This window comes from Strigops habroptila, chromosome 20, assembly GCF_004027225.2.
Source record: "Strigops habroptila isolate Jane chromosome 20, bStrHab1.2.pri, whole genome shotgun sequence".
Classification (NCBI taxonomy): Eukaryota; Metazoa; Chordata; class Aves; order Psittaciformes; family Psittacidae; genus Strigops; species Strigops habroptila.
In genome coordinates this window covers 4704977-4722477 of record NC_044296.2, presented here as the reverse complement: position 1 = coordinate 4722477, position 17501 = coordinate 4704977, and the positions used below count along the sequence as shown (strand labels likewise).

Genomic DNA, 17501 nt, shown 5'->3' with positions numbered 1-17501 from the left:
GCAGTTTCTGCTTTCACACGGCTGCCCCATCGTGGTGTGGTTGTGGGCAGCGGGAGGCAGGGGCTGATCCAGCTGTGAGCTGCTTCCTCTCCCTGGCCTATTCCCCTCAGTGCAGACATGGGAACCTCTGCCAGTGGAACAAGGGAGGCCCCTGCCCTGGCCACGAGCTTCCAGTGGGACCTTTGGCTTTCCCCAAGTCTTGTTTCTTCACCTCTTTCCCAGCCAGGCTCCGGCCCTGAGCGAGGAGGGGAGGAGAGGAGGAGACCTGCTCCTTTCACATCCGCTGCCCCACAGCCAGCGCGGCAGAGATGGAGCTCACCAAAGGTTTGAGACCCCAATGGGGGCACAGCCCCTGCACCCACGGCTGAGCCACGGTGCTGGCCAGGCTCGAACCAGCAGCGAGCCTGTGCCTGCGTCACTGCAGCCCAAAGCTCCAACTGAGCTTGTTCCTTTGCAACCACATGTTTGGCTGCCAAAGGTGGCCTATTTTTAGAAGGAGCATAAGCACAGCAGAGGGAGAGCAACCTGCTCCCTGGCCCTGGGCACCAGCAACAAGCTTTCTGCAGTCACTGCATTACACAGAGCAAAGGCTTCAGTCGGTGCCCGCTCCTACCAACAAAGAGGTTTGCACTCAGGCCTTTCAGACAATCTTCCTTTAATACAAAGTCAATATATCTACATACACAGTGGTGTGAAAACCACTTACTGTTTCAGTTTGAAATAACAGTGTGAAAGCAACAGCACTTTGCTCTCATACAAAGAAAAAAACCTCCCCCCTCCCCCCAACTTGTCCAGTAAGATTTTGCTGCAACATACTTAGAAATTTGGGCAACTTTCACACAAATAAGAAGTAAAATCTCGAAGAAGCCTTTCATTCGATTCTGGGTTTGTTTTTTTTTCTCAGTTAAAGACAGGACCGAGGCGGGTTTGGGGGTTTCTGGGTAGCATTTGATGGCCATGATTAACCCCTTCTAGAAAAATAAAAAAGGACGAGCCACAGGCAAGCAGTGCTCAGGGCAGTGCTGTCCTCGTGCACCTCCACAGCTCCCCTCCTCATCACCTACACGAGCATCTCACCTACAACCCAGCGCACGGGCAGACGTGGGCTGTTACCTACAACACACCGTTGATGGTCAAACCCTGGGTGTGCTGCCGTGTGCCACGGCTCTGGACTCACCGTCCCTCTGCCTTCAGTCATGGTAAGACACGGGTGTGTTTTTAATCCCCCAGTTCACCCCCGGCCCCATTAAGAGTCAGAGGTGAAGGGGAGGGGGGTTGGCGCTGCCACCACCTCCAGGCCTGCCCCTCCAGAGCCACGTGATATGTCTGCGGTTGAAAAACCAAAAGAACCCAAAAGTAAGAAAAATCCAGCAAGGACGTTTTGTTCTTACATGAGCAAGTTCAACCTTTTAAATGGTAGAAAAGCAATATGTAGAAGTAGCAATTTGCACTGCATTTTTATATATCACAGCCATTACACGTAACATTTCTACAGTGAAAAAATAGACTGTCTTTGAACAGAATATGAACAAATAAGCAAATTTTTCTTTTAAATTCATTGACTGATATTCTTTGTCTTTTTTTCTTAAAAAAAAAAGGAAAAAATACACTATTTAAAAAAAAAAAAAGGTAATGTCACTTGTTACAGTTACATCGATACTTTAAAGAAAGCCACTCACAGGATCTGCCTTCGAACCATCACACTTGGTCTTTCCTACTTATTCCTACAGCCAGGACACGGGCGTAGCTGTGCCAAGGGGCTCGGGGTGACACGGCACCGGGGCAGCCCTGGGGGTCTCTGCACCAGGAAGCCGGTGGCTGCTGGAAATGAATTTCTTGGGCTCCTTTCAGTGAGATGCTCCCGGTAGGAACGGGCCCGGGGGGGAGCAGCACTGGGGCTGGGTGAGGGTGCAATGAGAAGGGGCAAGGGGCTGCCTCTCGGCACGGGGTGTCCCAGCTCTGCTCAGATTAATGCCTTTGGGGCAGCTGGAGGTGCTGGAAAGGGGGAACAGACCCAGGGGAGCTGCCACCTCTACCTGTCGCACTGGAGGGCGGGGGCCGCAGCACCCAGCCAGGGCTGGGGTTTGTGCCTCGCTCTCGTTGTCTAGAATTTTAAATATCCTAAAAAATAAATTTTGGAATTAGAAGAAATGAGGAATGTTCCAAGTATTCAAAAGGTGAGCTATAAAACCTCGCGCGTGGCAGGGGCTGTCTGCAAGGTGCCTGTAAGCCCAGAATCATCCCAATGCTGATACTGAGGTTATTAAGACTCCAGCTAGAAGAACTCCTGACCCTAAGTTTGCCTAAGTGTTGAGATTTAGTTCCTTTTCTTAGCTTTTACAGAACACCTTCAATTCTGCAAGTGACTTCCTTTAAAGACTGCCAACTATATTAGTAAATAAACTGAACTCTAATGATGTAACCAAAGTCGGTTTCCTTCCCTTCTCCAGCGGTAACGTCTCGCAAGGTGTGTTTTAGCTTTTGGATCTGTCTCATGATGTCCATACGTCCTCCACAGCGAACACCACTTGAGGTAACAAGAGCAGGTCACCACTTAAAGCAGTCCTTCAGCAGTCTCATGAGCTGCCTCTTCACGGTCCAGGTTACAACATGGAGTTCCTGAAGGGGTGTTCCTTTCAATCCTTCCCCCTGCTCCCCAATGCATTGTCCAGATGAAAAGGTACTTCTTCTGATTCAGTTTTGTAAGTTCAAGCACTCCTCCTGGGTCAAAAGAGGCCTTCCAGGACTTAAGTGGTTGGTAAAGTCTGCACAACGGATGGCTTTTTATGTTGCATAGTGATCAAAACTTCCCAGATACTCCAGAGCTGCCTGGTAACAGAACTGGTATTCATCCTATGGACAGGAAAGAGAACCAGCTTCAGAGGTTTAGAACAGCTCTTCAGGCTCCCTGCCCTGCTTTCCAGCTTGGGCAGGAACCAGGTACAGACTCTTTTAACCTCAAAGAGCTGCAAACTACTGGGGAAGGAAACCCCTTCCCTGTATAGTTTGTGCATCTCATTGACACCCATCATCCCAGCAGGAACCCTTCTGGCTCTGCAGGCAGCAGGGGCTGTGGTTGGAGGCACTGAGGTGGGGATGAGGGAAGACTCGAGGCTGGTGCCCTGGGGTGAGAGCTTTAAGAGACTTTCTAGCTGAGGTGAACTCAGCAGAGCAGCCTGGGCTGGCTGAGCAAGCATCAGGTAAGGTTTCTGCTTGGGCTGGTTTGGTTTAGGAAGGTAAAACACAGGCTCCATCAGCCAGGGCAGCCCAGGGCTTGGCTGCAGCCGTGCGGGTTTGCTGCTCAGCCCCTCTCACTGTGACAGGATGGGTCCCCCCCTCCCCTTACCTCTGTTTGCACCATTGCAGGTCGTTGTGTTCGCAGCATCTTGACTGTCTGGAAAATATCTACAACACCCTCGTAACGCATCCTCTCCAGGACGATGCTCAACGTGATGAACACTCCGGTCCTGCCCACGCCAGCGCTGCAGGATGGGAGACAAAAAGAGAGCTTAATGTTACAGTGTGCAAGTGCTTCTCTAAAGGCTGAGCCTACACCATGGCTGAGCTGTGTCTTATCACCACGTGAGAACTGGGGAGCCTCAGGGAGTCCTCCTGGAGATAGGAAATAGTGGAACTGCCAGAGGGGGTGACCCAAATGTACATTGGAGAAAGTGGAATAAAATAAAGAATTGAAAGCTTTGGGTAGTGGTGAACAGCATCAGTGTGGAAATAATTACTAATATTAGGCTTTTGAAGTTACAGAATGTGAAGAATGCCTTATGCTCTCCTACCCAGGGGCTGGGAGGTACAATTCTTGCTACGAGCAAACACAACCCAGTAGTGCCAGGGATGCAGAACTAGGCTAAGACTGGTACAAAATACTTCTAATTCCGCAGGTCAGCTCTTGATTAACAATGTGGTTCCCATCTCCTTCAGAGGATCAGCATTTCATACCTCTCCCCTAGATATAAAGCGCTGAAGGCCCTGTGGGCAGTGCCCAGGCCTGAAGGGATGTGAATTTGGGTGGCAGAAACAACAGTATTTGGCACCCTCCCCTCCAGCCACCCCCAAAAATCTGCCTGCAAAGATGGGCTGGGAAAGGAGGGAGAGAACTGTGGGATTTGAATTCTTTCTGCTCTTTTCCATCCTCAGCTGAGTGGGATGTTGCCATTGGCACATGCCTACCTGCAATGGACAGAGATGGGGCCATCCTGGCCAAACTGCTCCTTGGTCTTATGTACCTGGCCGATGAAATCAATGAAACCTTCTCCTGATTTTGGCACACCTTGTTCTGGCCAGTCCGTGAACTGGAACTGCCGCACGGTTCGTGACTGACCGTCCTGGGGAGGAAACAGCAACACTGAAACACCCTGGTCTGGGGCACTGAACACACGAGGCAAAGAAAATCCCCCCGATGTTGCTGGGTCATTGAGGGGCACAAAAAGTGAACCAAGTTTGTGTTACAACCAAGTGCAGGCTGTTATCTGGACACACAGTGATGAAGCTGTTCGTGTTGTGGCTGACAGTTCGGGAGTCAGGCTGTCAGCCCTGATCTATGCTCCTGGCAGGGAGCTCTGCCCACTGCAAACCTGCACAGATGGAGGCTGCAGCAAAGGACCATTCAAGGTGAGGTCGTGGCCTCTCTATCAATCTTGAGTGAGAGCTGCCACAGTGCCAGAATTACAGCTGACAGGAAGGTAAATCTTGTCCTCCCAGGACTGATGAGGCATCCTCCTTCTCAACCTTGCAACTAGAACGATCAGGTTCTATAACTGGCAACCTCAAAAGCAGGAGACTGCTTTGAGAGGGAGGGTTCCATTTGCTAAACACATTTCTGAGATGTTCCTTTGGATAAGAAATCTGACACTGAATCTAAGATTATTTGAGTGAATGTGGCCCTTTGAGCATGAGTAACAGTGCCTCCCCTTCATGCCATGCATTTGCTGTAGGGTGCAGAGGCTCCTTTGCAAGTCTGGGGTTTTTATTAGCTGGTTGGAGTGATACTATTTTCTGCTTTCATCTCAAATAAGCTGCAAGTAAAGCCAGAAGCTGGGTACAGCTCTACCAAAGTGAATCACTACTGTGATTAGTGAGCAGAGGTTAGAAAACTACTTTCCATCTGCAAGAAGATTCAAGTATATTCAAGTATAATCTGTGTTTGTGTGGTCTGTTCCTCATTGCAACTAATGGGATGATAATCCTCTCCTCCACTGATGATAATCCCAGACTTTCACAGAGGAAGTGTTTACACCTCAGTCCTTCCTATGGGAGCCAAAACCCACCAAGCTCCCTTGTTTTCTGTACCCACCTCCCCTATTGCATGGGTTTGAACTGCTCCAGCCCAGCCCCAGCTCCAACCCTCACAAGGACATAATGCACCACTTACCCTGGCATCAGTGACCTTGAACTCCCGCAGGATGTATTGGGGCATGTTGTATTCAGCCATGGGATCTACCACAAAGTATTGGTACCGGGCAGAGCGCTCCGCTGGCCAGTACTGATGGCACTTCTCCTGCCAAGGGCAAAGGTAGGTCTCCATTAGCCCTTGTGCTGCAGCCTCCCCCTCCATGCTCCTCCTTAGCACACACTTACCCGACCCATCTCACGCAGCTTCGTCAACATCACGACGATGGTGGAGTTGTTCTCCCACAACATCCGCCAGAAATCTTCAGTGGTCTCTGCCAGTGGCCCTTGGGTAGCAATGTAAGCCTTCTGCTGCCTGCAGGAGAGCCCAAACCCAGCGCTGGGTCAGTGGGGTCGGGGAGAGCTGCCTGGGAAGCAGCTTTGGGAAATGCATGCAAAGGCTGGAGAGTAGGAGATCAAATGGGAATGCTGGGGAAGAACTAGACCAGTGCAAGGTCTAAGGGAGCAGGAGGTGTCGCTGGTGCTAATGGTCAAAACCAAGCTTTCTCTGAATACATTTCCCAGGGGTAAAGCCAGCACGATGCCCCGGATGGAAGAAGGTGCATGCAGGTGCCTTAACCCCAGCACCACAGCCAGGGCCAGGACTGCTGCATGCACCTGACCCTGAAGGTGAGGATATGTGCACGTGGGGTTGCTTTGCTGCCTCAGTTAAGGCTCAGCTTTAGCTGCCTGGGCTCTGAGCACACCAGTGGAAGGCTGCAGCTCGGGGCATGTATTGCTTGTGGGAAGCTGTCAAAAGTCATACGGAAGTAATAAAAAGGCTCATCTGTTTTTAGAAACCTCCCACTGGCAAAATCCACCCCGCACTGACACTCTATGTTTAGGACCTGCAGCTGGAGAAGGGTTCGGTTTCTTTTAGGGAATAAGTAATTTTAAGATCACAGTGAATAAAGCTGATCAGAAGGCTCTATTTGAGTCTGTGTGTGGGTTGTTGGCCATCAGGAAGAGGGAATTCACCTCTAGCATTGTACCACTGTGTGTATGGAACAGAACAACTGACTTCTCCTGTTAAGACCTTGTCCAGCCCTTCGTACCTCTGCATCCTTGGACTCATACCCAGAGAACTCCCAGAGCGCGGTGGGCAGCAAGGTGCTGGTTACCTGTAGCCATCGATGAAGCTGGCATTGATGTAGTCTGACCCCTCTACTCCTCTGATGGGCTGGAGGCAGACCCGTGTGGTCTCGTAGGGCATGATGTTGACCAGGCGATTCTTGAACTTGTTGCATGGGAGGTTGGCGCTGATGAACCTGGAGGTGTGAGCTTTGGAGTTGGCGAGTCGCTGCGGGCAAAGCAGAGTCACAACCATCGCTCAGCTGCTTGGTTTTGGCTTAAGCCCTATTAAGCCCACTTGCCCCCCACGTTCTACCTGCTGTGTCCTCCTTCTTTATTTGAGGGGAGTGGGGACAGAGCTCGAGACCTTTCCCTGAGCAAAACTTCCCAGAGGAAAAGTTAAAAACCCCTAATCTAAGGAGGGAGCAAATTCAATCTCACTGTGAAATGACCAGAGAAGCCCCCTGTGGTCATAGGTAGGTCTCCTCTGGGAACAGCAGTAGCATAAGTCAGAAAAGTAATTACTTCTCTAACATGGAATCAAAAAGTTCCCCTCAGCCTTATAAAGGCTCCCTGGGTGCAATGCATGAATGCCAGCAGAACAAAGCTCCTGGGAGGAAGCCAGAGCCTTCCCCAGGGCCTGCTGTCCCCATCCAAGCACGGACCATTACCTTGAACTCCAGCTCCATGCCCGTCACGTGCTCTCTGGCTTCGATCTGTGCCAGCTTCTGGATGTAGGTGTAGAGATTCCTGGCTGGGACCTCTGTGTTGCCACAAGCAACAGCCTCAAGCAAGGCATCGTGTATAAAGCTGTATTGGTCTTCTGTCTGTACCATGTAGTTGCGCTGTGACCTCATGAGGGTGACGTGCCCATAAATGTCCACTGTCTTCTCATGTTTTATCCTCTCCAGCATGGCATCGATCACAATGAAGCAGCCAGTCCGTCCAACACCCGCGCTGGAAGGGGAGAAGATGAAGCAATGGATTGTTCTGCCACTGAAGAAGGGTTTTCCCTTCCACGAGTGGGGGTCTTTCTACTGCCACAAGCTGCAGTAAACACAGGGTAGAAACAGATGCATGAGGCCAAGAGGTGAACAAGAGACACACTCAGTGCCTGGGAAGGAACCACAGCTACTGATGGCCTGAGGCAAAGGCAATCTTGTTCTGGGCTGCTCTGTACGCAGAAGTACTCGGGCTTAGCCCCAGCCACCGTGTGCAGAGGTTTTGCTTTGTTCAGCTCAGTCTAACAGAAACTTGCCAAACCAAAGTTTGAGTTTATGGCACCTGAGGAAAGGATGGAAGGTACAAAGTTGTCCCTGGTGATGTGCCTGTTGCCCCTCCACGCTGATCTGTCCCGTTTCTCCTGCCTCTTCCTCTGTGACAGCCTCAGGACAGCAGCTCTCCCACCAGACACCCACTTACGACAATTCCAGGTAGGGGGCTATAGGCTGAACTAAAGGCTGGCATCATAGAAGGGCTTAAAAAGCACCTTTAATCACTCAGATCTTTCAGCAGCTGAGAAACTACTGATGTTGTAATGAGTAACATGCGTCACCTCTTTTCCTCAATGTGTGTGTGCATCGAGGTAACATCAAACTTGTGTGTAATGGCATTTGTGCCTCAGCAGGGCTCTGTGGGTCCAGGCACTTCCTGCTGTTAATAAAGGGTTTCCTTTTACCATTCCAGTGCAGCCCCTTTTTGCCCAGAGCCCCCTTGATCTGTGTTAATTAGACTAACACCTGAACCAGGCAGGTGACTGGAACTGTGGCAAGAATGCAGCAGCTGATGTGGGCTCTGGGCTCTGCATGTTGTGAGCTGACAGCTCTTTATTCATCTTCTGAGGTACATGGTAATTGCCATCTGCAAGGTTAGTGATAAGTTGCCCACTTACAAAGCCTGTTTAAATGGCAGCCTCTAGGAGAGGCAGGATTAGCTTCCCCCAGCAGCCTGTACAGAACTCAGATGTCTTCCAGTGCTGAGTAACCTGCAGGTTCCTCCACACCCGCCTGAGGAACACAAGGATGTATCCAAGTTGAGGCTGCAAGCATTCCTTGTTGGGTTGGAAATTGAATTAGGGAAAATACCTGCCCAAAGGAGCTTCCAGTGTGTCATTATCAGAGTGGCTGCAGCACTCAAACCCCCCCCCCTTTCAATCACTGTCAGCTCTCTCCTTGAGAGCTGAGGCAGCTCTGCCTCCCAAACACCCAATGCAGCGACACCAAGCAGCTTCCTAGGTCACACTCCACCCTCCTCCTTTCTCAGTGTGACAAGAAACAACCCCCACACACAGAACCAGATACCAGCACAGCACGGGCTGCTTCCCACTGCTAACACGAGCCAAGTGCTTGGTGCAAACTGAACCACTCGCTCATCATCTCAGGGAATTCTGCACTCAATTTAAACCCCAAGTATCCTCCTCAGATGTTGTCTGGGACAGGAGAGCTCTGGCTGGGCACTCGCTAGGTGACTTGCACACATTCCTAGGTGCAAGTCCACATCCTTCTGAACTGCCTCCCTTGTAGATGGCCCCAGGCAAGAGTGAGGTGAAGGAAATCAGTACCTGCAGTGCACCACGATGGGACCAGCATCAGGGGGGTTGCAGGTTTTCACCCGTCTCAGGAAAGCCAGGAACGGGGTTGGGTACTCTGGTACACCGTGGTCAGGCCACGCTGTGAACTGGAACTGGCGAACCTCCCGCTTTTCACTGGAGCCATTCTGCACAGACAAAAGGGCACCAAGAGTAACGGGAGGTGCCAACACAGGCCATGCCCTGCCTGTGCTGTGTGCAGGGAGCCCATCTCCAGGATAAAACCAGGGGTGGGAGACAGCTCACCTTATGAAGGGAGAACGTTCGAACGCAGAACGTGGCCAATTCAATGGTATCGAGTAATGTCACTTGAATCATCCCATAGGTGTCTGTACCTCGGCCTGGCCAGTACTGGTCACACTTTATCTGGAAGACAGGAGGCATTGCTCAAAGCTGAACAAACCCTGCAGGGGAAGCTCAGTCCAGAAGTGCCCTGTGTTGTTGCAGGTGAGGCTGCCCAGGTCGCAAAGGGGAGGGAAGGCACAAGAACTGTCTTTCCAGAGCACCACAACAGGGAAAAACCCAGCATGAAATGCTCCTACTGGCTAAGCACAGCCTTTGATACACCACATCAATCATGTAGACAATAGACTGGAATGATCCTGAAGATTAGAGTGAATGTACTGGGGCTTGTTAAACAAGAGAACTGAATGTGAAACTTGCCACATGATTAACTCGGAGACAGACCTACAAAGCATGCAATGGGATTGAGTGTCCTCTTGGAGTTGCAAAGGAGGCTGCAGCTTTCCAGGATGAATGCTTTGGGTTTTTTTCCAAAGCAATGAATCACTGGACTTTTAGGGTGCTGGCAAAGCAGCAGCAATCCTCCACTGACATCCATGTGGGCTGCAGATCAAAGGGATCTGCTGTTCCCCAACCCTACCCTCCAATCCCCCAGGATTATGACTAACCAGTCATCCCTCTCCTGCATCTTACCCGTGATTTCTCCTCCAGCTTAGTCATCATAACAATAGTAGCTGAACGCTGCTCCCACACCATCCTCCAAAAGTCTCCAAAGGTCTCTGGCAGAGGCCCCTGCGTGGCAATGTAGGCATTCTGCTTCCGATAGCCATCAATGTAGTTGGCATTAATGTAATCACTGCCCACAATTCCTGTATTAAATCAGCAAAAGCAAGTTAGTGAACTGCACAGGACTTTCTATATAGTTGGAAGCACGAGGAGATCTCTGCAAGAATGCTGTTACAGAGAACTCCCCTGCAAAAGTACTGGAGCCATAATGGCTAGATGGGTTAGAATCACAGCTGGGAGTAACAGGCTTTTTGCAAGTTTTTCCTAGCTCAAGCCCCCGCCTCGAGGGTCTGCATTGCAGGGAGACGAATAACTGCTTGCACAAGGCATTAAAGAGACAGAATATCAAGCCTGGAAATCATGGTCATCTTACTGCTGTTGCTAACAGGAGCAAAAGTCCTGGTCCAGGGCCCTTGCTTCTCTGGTCTCAAAAGGACAAAGCTAAGTCCTTGTCCCAGCACACCCAGCAAATGGCAGCAAATGGAGCTATTGACGCACTGTGCTGTCCATAGTCTAATTCCAGGTGGTGAGCTACAGCTGGACAAAGCAAGGAATAAAACCAGGCTTGATTCAGGCAGTAAAGGCTTTGAAATGACAGCCTCTGACTTGCTTTGAACTGCCCGCTGCCGTTTTTAGGAGTGGGCTTTTTTCCTATGCACGAGTTCCAGGCTATTGAGTTACAGCTGCTTTGCCCATGTCCTCGCTTGAGGGCTTTGATATGAGTGGCAGGAGGTGCTGCCAGAGCGAGGAGGGTGACCGGGACGTGGCAACAGCAAAGTGCTCTGAAGTGAGAACGGACCCTGGCAAGTGCCAACGCTCAGGGTGAGCTTTGGAGAGCCACGAGGCTGGCGAGAGCTCCTGCTGCCCCGTGATTAACTCTGTACCAAGTGCTTAACTCCTGCCTCAAGGGGAGCCAACAGGAGGCGAGTGGTACCAAGATGAAATTGGGTTGCTGGTCCCCATCCTGCTGCAGCAACAGCCATTGCTGCTTCTGCTGGCGAGGTGCGATCCACGCTGAATTGCCTGCCAGCCCTCAAGGGTACTTGGTAATTTCAGCTGCTGGTAGAAATGGCTTTTGATTAAATTTCTGGAGGGTTCCCTGCCCCCATTCCTGCCCAATCTGAGATTCCAGAGGGAAGGCGGCTGTGCAGCAGCAGCGGGAACGTGATCAAGGCTGAGCTTCCGGAATTAATCTCCTCTCCAGCCCCCTCGGGTCCACTCTGTAATTTCAAATGGTGGCCATGAGCTCCTGCAACGTGTCGCTGTGTGACAGGCCCAGTTACAGAGAAGTCACAGAATTAAAGCCACTACTTCTTCCTGACCAAGCAGACGGTGACAATCTGCAGCCTTGACAAATCCAGCTTTAAAACAAAGAAAAAGCAACAACTAATTCCTCCAACTCCTTTCATCTTCCAGCCCTCAGCATAAAATATAGCCTGGTAGGAAGGAACACACCAGCCAAGACCTGTCAGAACCTCTCAGATGCTGGAAAATTAAGCCTTGGCCAGTCATACTTGCACCATCGGTCCCTCACGATGCCACCTGGGCAGAGACAGGATTGCTGCCTGCATCCAACTCCTTCCTGAGAGCCAAGGCCAGCCCAAAGCCTCCTTTGCTTCTACACTCGTGCTCTGTTCTTTCCCCTTGAATGACAAGGCAACTTTTTAGAGCCTTTGCTTGGCTCACACAATATTAATCTCAGAAGAAAACCAAGCCAGAACACAGTCATCTTCACAGTCAGAAAGGTTTCAAATCCTCTAATGGCAGACAGGACCAAACCAGATTTGTGCAGCTTCTTGGCAAATCATCACAATCTGTTGTTACCTCAGAACAGCTCTTCCACTGCTCCGCGTCCCTCAGCATTACCTCGGCAGAGGGAGATTATTCCAGCAATTCCCCTGTCATGAAGGCTTCTGAATTAACCTTTCCATTCACCAGGGGGTTATTAGGACATCCCATATCCTCTCTACTCAGATGATCAGCTCTTGGTGATGCAAGACTGGTCTTAAATGCTTTATCTGTCCAGCACAGCCACACAAAACCTGAGCGGGCAGAACTTGAGTCTTATCTCAGCAGCAGCAACCAAAGCACGTGCCCTGTTAAACTCCATCATCTCTCTCCACCAAAAGCCCCTCTTATCCCAGTGTGTACCAGAGCACCTCTGTCAAGAGCCACGAGTTGTGAAATCTAATGTAAATTTTCTGACTGCAGCATCACTCACGTAAGAAGCTCAAGAAACAATTTCTGACCTACGAGGCTAACACAAACCCCTTCTTCTTCTGAGCCTTTTAGGGGCCAGGACTGCAGCAGGAGCTGCATATCAAGCAATCTTCATGTCAGTACAGCTCAGCAGCCACACCTCTGCTACGCTGCTGACACTCACATAGTACAATTAGCCCTGTGCTTACTTCTCATTCATCCACTCTCCAGGTACCCTCCACCCACTGACCTGCTCCCGCTCTCTCTAAAGCACTATATGGTCTGAATTCTTCCTGTTAGTCAGAAATGCATCGAGCCAGGATCTCCAAGTAAAGGGAAGACAGTTTCTTGCTAAATCAGCTCTCGAAATGAGGGGCTGCAGCTCCAGGGAATGTGCAGCCACCAGAATTTAACAAATGCCTGGTTTACAGAGATATCTCCTCCTTGCTAAACTCCCAGGGAGATGTTAAGAGAAGAATATAAATAGAAGGCAGCAGGGAAGGGAGAAGAGCGTTTGCAATACATTTCTCTGCAGCAACTTCAGCCTGGTGCTACCACGCAGGAGTGGAGGTGCTCAGTACCTTCGATGGGCAGCAGGATGACGCGCGAGTGGTCGTAGGCAATCACGTTGGCGTATCGGTTTTTGGGCTTGTTCACTTCGAGGTTGGAGTGCTCCCAGGTGAACTGCTGGCCAGGGTCAATGGACTGCAGGAATTGGGAGAGAAATGAGAGTCAGAGAGGAGAAAAGCAGCAAATCAAGCTCTGAATACCTGGTTCCACATGGGACAGATCATGGCTCTGAAGATCAAGCTGAGGAATGCAGCGTTCACCGTTTGCTTCCCTCAAGAACTGATCTTTAGTGTGGAAAAGCCCCAGCCTGGCGGCACATGGTGCTTATGTCCCATCTCCCTTGGTCCCAAGTGCACCCAGAGCGGTACCTGACACAACTCCCCCTCTGGCATGATGCAGCCTGCTGGCAAAAGCATCAGTGCAATTCCAGGCTGCAATACAGAGGCCTTGGATCCTACTTCTGCACTGGATTAGTTATAGCCCTGCTGATAAACGGCCGGGGAGAGAACAGGAACAAGCACATCAGGATGTATTTATGAAATGATGAAGAGGCTCCATCTGTGCATGGTTAAACTGAACAACAATTAAGAGAGCATAAATATACCAGTGTCTTGGTGAGTACTAAGACCTAGGAAGAAGATGATTAAGCAAGGACAAGGTTTATAACCACATGTGCTAATGGGATATGAAACATAAGGGAAAAAAACTTGCTGTCACGGGCAGCAGGAAGGGACTTGGCTGCTCTATATAGAGCAGAGACAGCAGAAAGAGCATTACATGGGACCACAACTCAGTGCTGAAGGTCTCCCAGGTCCAAAGGAGGGAGGAAGCACCACGGAGCCTGGCAGGGTGCGTGTGAGGAGTGTGCTTGCCTGGACAGAGGAGGGGTGAGGACCCTGGCCTTAAGAAAAGGAATCAACATGGCTTTTTCCTAGAAGGGATGAAGGAGTCAACAGTGAAATGCACTGGAGAGAAAAATCCTCTCTGCTGTCCTGGTGATTTATGCCAGGTTTGGGTGGTTGTGTTTGGTTTTTTTTCCCCTCTAAAGTCCAGCTGTCCCAGATATGGAAATTAGGTTAATTACATTTACCTCTAAATCCTCAGCCAGCAAATTAAATAAAACAAGGGCTTAATTCCTTCATCATTTTGCAGAGCCCTCGGGGTTTGCCTCAATTGGAGGCTTGGCAGGAACGTGCCGAGCTGCCTTTCCCGCTGTTCGCTCTCCATCTCCCTGCCACTGCTGGATGGTGGGACAGGGTCCTGCCCACACCGACCTGGATTCATCCCTCTGATCCCTCTCCATGCACCCGCTGCCCTTCCCTGCCTGTGCTGACCCCCGAGCTCAGCCCCAGTGACAGTACAAAACCACCTCACAAAATGTCCTCTTGCTGCGGAGCATCTCTAACTAATGTGTATTTATACTATTGTAACGTGTCTGTTTGCTCTCCATCCCTCTCATCATGCCTCGTGCTCACTTCATTAGTGATGTTTGTTTAGCTCTGGCTCTCCCACCAGAGGAGGTTGTGCTGGAATGAAGCCAGGGCACTTGGGATATTGCATTATGCAAATCAGCCTTTGAAATCTGGATAGAGCATATTAAGAGGCTGCTGCTCTCCCTGCACCCAAACGTGGGGTGAAAGACCCCAGCAGAGCAAACCCCCTCCCAGTGGGTGCAGAGCTGTGAGGATGGAGCTGCTTCACACATGATGCTGTTTGCAAGCCAGACCAGGGAGAAACCATCCCAGAACCAGTCCTTTGTTCAGGTAATATCCCCTTGCTCTCTGCCTGCAAACAGCACTGGGCAGCCTAGACTAGTTATCAGTCTAAAAACATCAGGGCATTTTATGTCTTTGAACAACAACAAAGAACATTCAGTCATATGGTCAATCTGCAGTGAAAGCAGCCCAATACCGATGGCTCCAGCAGCACCACTGCGATTTAACCAGTGCTGATGCAGCCACAGTACCAGGAGTGGACAGGAGCAGGTTTGTGCCAGCACACAGCCCTTCCCTGTCTGCTAACAAGGATGCCATTGCTACGCAGTGGCAGAGGTAAGGAGGGGGCTATGATGCTCTTCGCCTTCCCCCCTCAGGCTGCCTTGGGACTGGCCCAACCCCTTAGCCCTGGCAAGGTGGGAATTTTACAGTCTGGGATAGTAACTGGGAATGCTGGTCGCCTGCAGGAGCCCAACTGAATAACTAAACATTAGCAGGAAGGAGAAAAACAGAGCACAAAGCCCCCAGACCAGACATGGAAGGTACAAATCATCCTGTTTTCCCAGCTTTATCTCCGTGGCTGCTGATTGTGTCAGCTGTGGAGGACTTACTGCTCACCTCGATTAACTTCAGCTATCTGAAACCGGGTGTCACATTCCTTGGCTTGGCCCTCTCCATGCTCGGCATTAAGACATAGGCACCCCCAAGGACAACACCCCATCCCGTCTGTCTGGCTGCCACCTTCCAGAAATGCATCCCTTTTCCTGAAGGGAGCTCAGACCCTGCCCAAGACGCTTGCTCTTTGGCCAGGAATGGCTCATGGACCAAGCCTCTTTATGATCTGGAATTGAACCTAGCAAAGTACTGAGCAAGTACTTCATTTTCAATACACAAATAGCTTTTTTTATGTCAACTAAACCCTTATGTTTATTTGGGTGAGGGCCTTTCTGAATTCCCTGATTCCTAGCTCTGCAAAGCCATGCACAGCACTCACTCTTGCTCATACCTCATACTCTTGGGACAATTTCAGGTTATCATTAGCTTTGAGATGCTCTGTGTGTTCAGCCAGCTCGGAAACGGGGATTGGTGGGTGGCTGAGCATACCTAAAAGACAAGACAGCAGGAAAAGAATCTCATTTAATAATACCTAAAATTCACAACCATTGCACATGTTATAAGAAAGAAGAAACAAGAAAGGAAAATAAATTACAATGTAAGATCTGCAATGAAAGTAGGGAGGTTAGAAGAGAAGAATTCAGGGCTCGAAATTGTGTCCTTGGAAGTAACAAATAAAAATCAAGGAAATAATAAAACCAGTAAAATGAGAGTGTTCCCGTGATGGCCCCATTTCCAATGTGTAAATCAGAGCAAAACAAAAAGGAAAATCCAAAGAGCAGATGCGTGTGAGCGATTCCAATAGTGGACTTCAAATGAGCAAACGCTGCCAGAGGAACCTACGCAGCAAATGTTGCAGCGCCCGCAATGATCAGAAACCAACTCCAACACAAAAGAAGGGAAGGGGCAGGGATCCAGCCAACCATGGTGATGTGGGGCAGGGGAAGGGAATGCAGATGGGGGGAAGCAGGGGAGGCTTTTCAGGAATTGTCCTTTGCACAGCCACTGGCTCTGTGAGCTTCTTGGTGAGCTCATGGACGTGGTGCTCTAACCTTCACCGCTCCAAGAGTGCAACCAGGTACGGAAATGGGAAGCACTGGCTCCTCTTCCTGCTCGCGGCTGGTGGATGATGTTCCTTCTACAGCACAGCTCGCAGATGGCCAGTGCTGCTCTGCCCTCACCCTCTTTCACCCACAGGACAGGCTGTGCCAGCCCTGCCACAGCCTCTGCTGGGGACGTCATTACCTTTTGTGATGGATGGGGAGGCAAAAGATCCTCTTGCCCCTTCTCAGTCTAAGTGATGGGAAGCAATTTGCTGCGGAGACTGATGCCTCCTGACCCTGGTTCACCCTTGCAATTCTCACCAGCACTCCGTTGTGCTTGTACTGATGCAGACAGCACAGCCAGGGAACAGACTTGGTCTTCTCCAAGACACACGGGAGGGTCATGCTGCATCAGGCTGAAGGCACATCTCAGCCATGAACGGGGCTGAGCAGCAAAGGCAGCACCTCGGTTTTCAGTCTGAAGTGCAATTTGCACATCCTGCTCCAAGAGGGGCAGCTGGAGTTCTGGAAAGAGCAGGGATCCTTCCCATCCTCCCATCTCAAATAGCTACACTAGAAAACGAGGTGGAAAAGCGCTCCGTGCTTTGCTCATCTGCATTGGATCATGTTTTTCCAAAGGCTTCCCATGGTGTCTGCCAGCCGATCCCGCTGTGAGTGACAGCAGATGGGCAAGGGCAGCAGCATGCCGAGAAGCCCTGCGCAGTGCCCCCAATGAGGACAGGAGTGGAGAAGAGATGGAAGCCAGGGAGAATTTCGAGCCCCGTGGGTGTTGGTGTGTGACAAAGCAGCGGCGGTGGCAGCGGCATGGTCAGATACTCTGAAAACTCAGCACAGAGATGGCAAAGCAAGCATGACATCCTCAGTTTTACAGTGACTCTGGAGAGATGCTGCCTCCCCCAGGCCTGGGGACAGGATGAGTCTGCACAGAGCGGGCATTTGAGCCACCACTCAAACAGGGTTCTCCTAAGCTAACTAGACATCTAGTCTAGCCACCACTCAAACTAGGCATCTCGTGGCTAACTAGACACAAGGAAGTCTGGCTGAAAATAGAAGGGGTAGGGAGGGAATAGACAAAAAAAGACCTCACAGAAACAACCCCGAAGTATTCTGGAGCCTGCCCTGGCTCCATTCTAATCTGCTGAGGATCAGGGCAGAAAGTGCCTCCCTGCTCATGGTCGAAAAGCTCCTAGTGTGTCTTGCTGTCCTGTAGCCCATTGCACCTGGAGAAGGATTTCTCCTTGGCTTCTC

The 17501-nt window shown here is 50.5% G+C and overlaps 1 protein-coding gene across 10 annotated transcripts in view; it reads right to left on the bottom strand.

Moving 5' to 3' along the window:
- Nucleotides 1-638: 638 nt before the first annotated feature.
- The window catches only part of PTPRS (protein tyrosine phosphatase receptor type S), a 98138-nt gene continuing 81275 nt past the window's right edge, over nt 639-17501 (bottom strand). For 9 of the 10 annotated variants that reach the window (XM_030509394.1, XM_030509392.1, XM_030509396.1 and 6 more), the window contains 12 exons: nt 15581-15678; nt 12871-12994; nt 9998-10173; nt 9308-9427; nt 9035-9189; nt 7146-7431; nt 6525-6703; nt 5593-5719; nt 5387-5512; nt 4186-4340; nt 3347-3482; nt 1586-2853 (listed from right to left, as the gene is read on the bottom strand). In XM_030509394.1, coding sequence (XP_030365254.1) covers nt 2785-2853; nt 3347-3482; nt 4186-4340; nt 5387-5512; nt 5593-5719; nt 6525-6703; nt 7146-7431; nt 9035-9189; nt 9308-9427; nt 9998-10173; nt 12871-12994; nt 15581-15678 — 1751 coding nt within the window. In that variant the 3' untranslated portion in view covers nt 1586-2784. Of the gene's footprint in view, nt 2854-3346; nt 3483-4185; nt 4341-5386; nt 5513-5592; nt 5720-6524; nt 6704-7145; nt 7432-9034; nt 9190-9307; nt 9428-9997; nt 10174-12870; nt 12995-15580; nt 15679-17501 lie in introns of all 10 variants that reach the window. The other variant, XM_030509390.1, reaches the window with a different exon arrangement.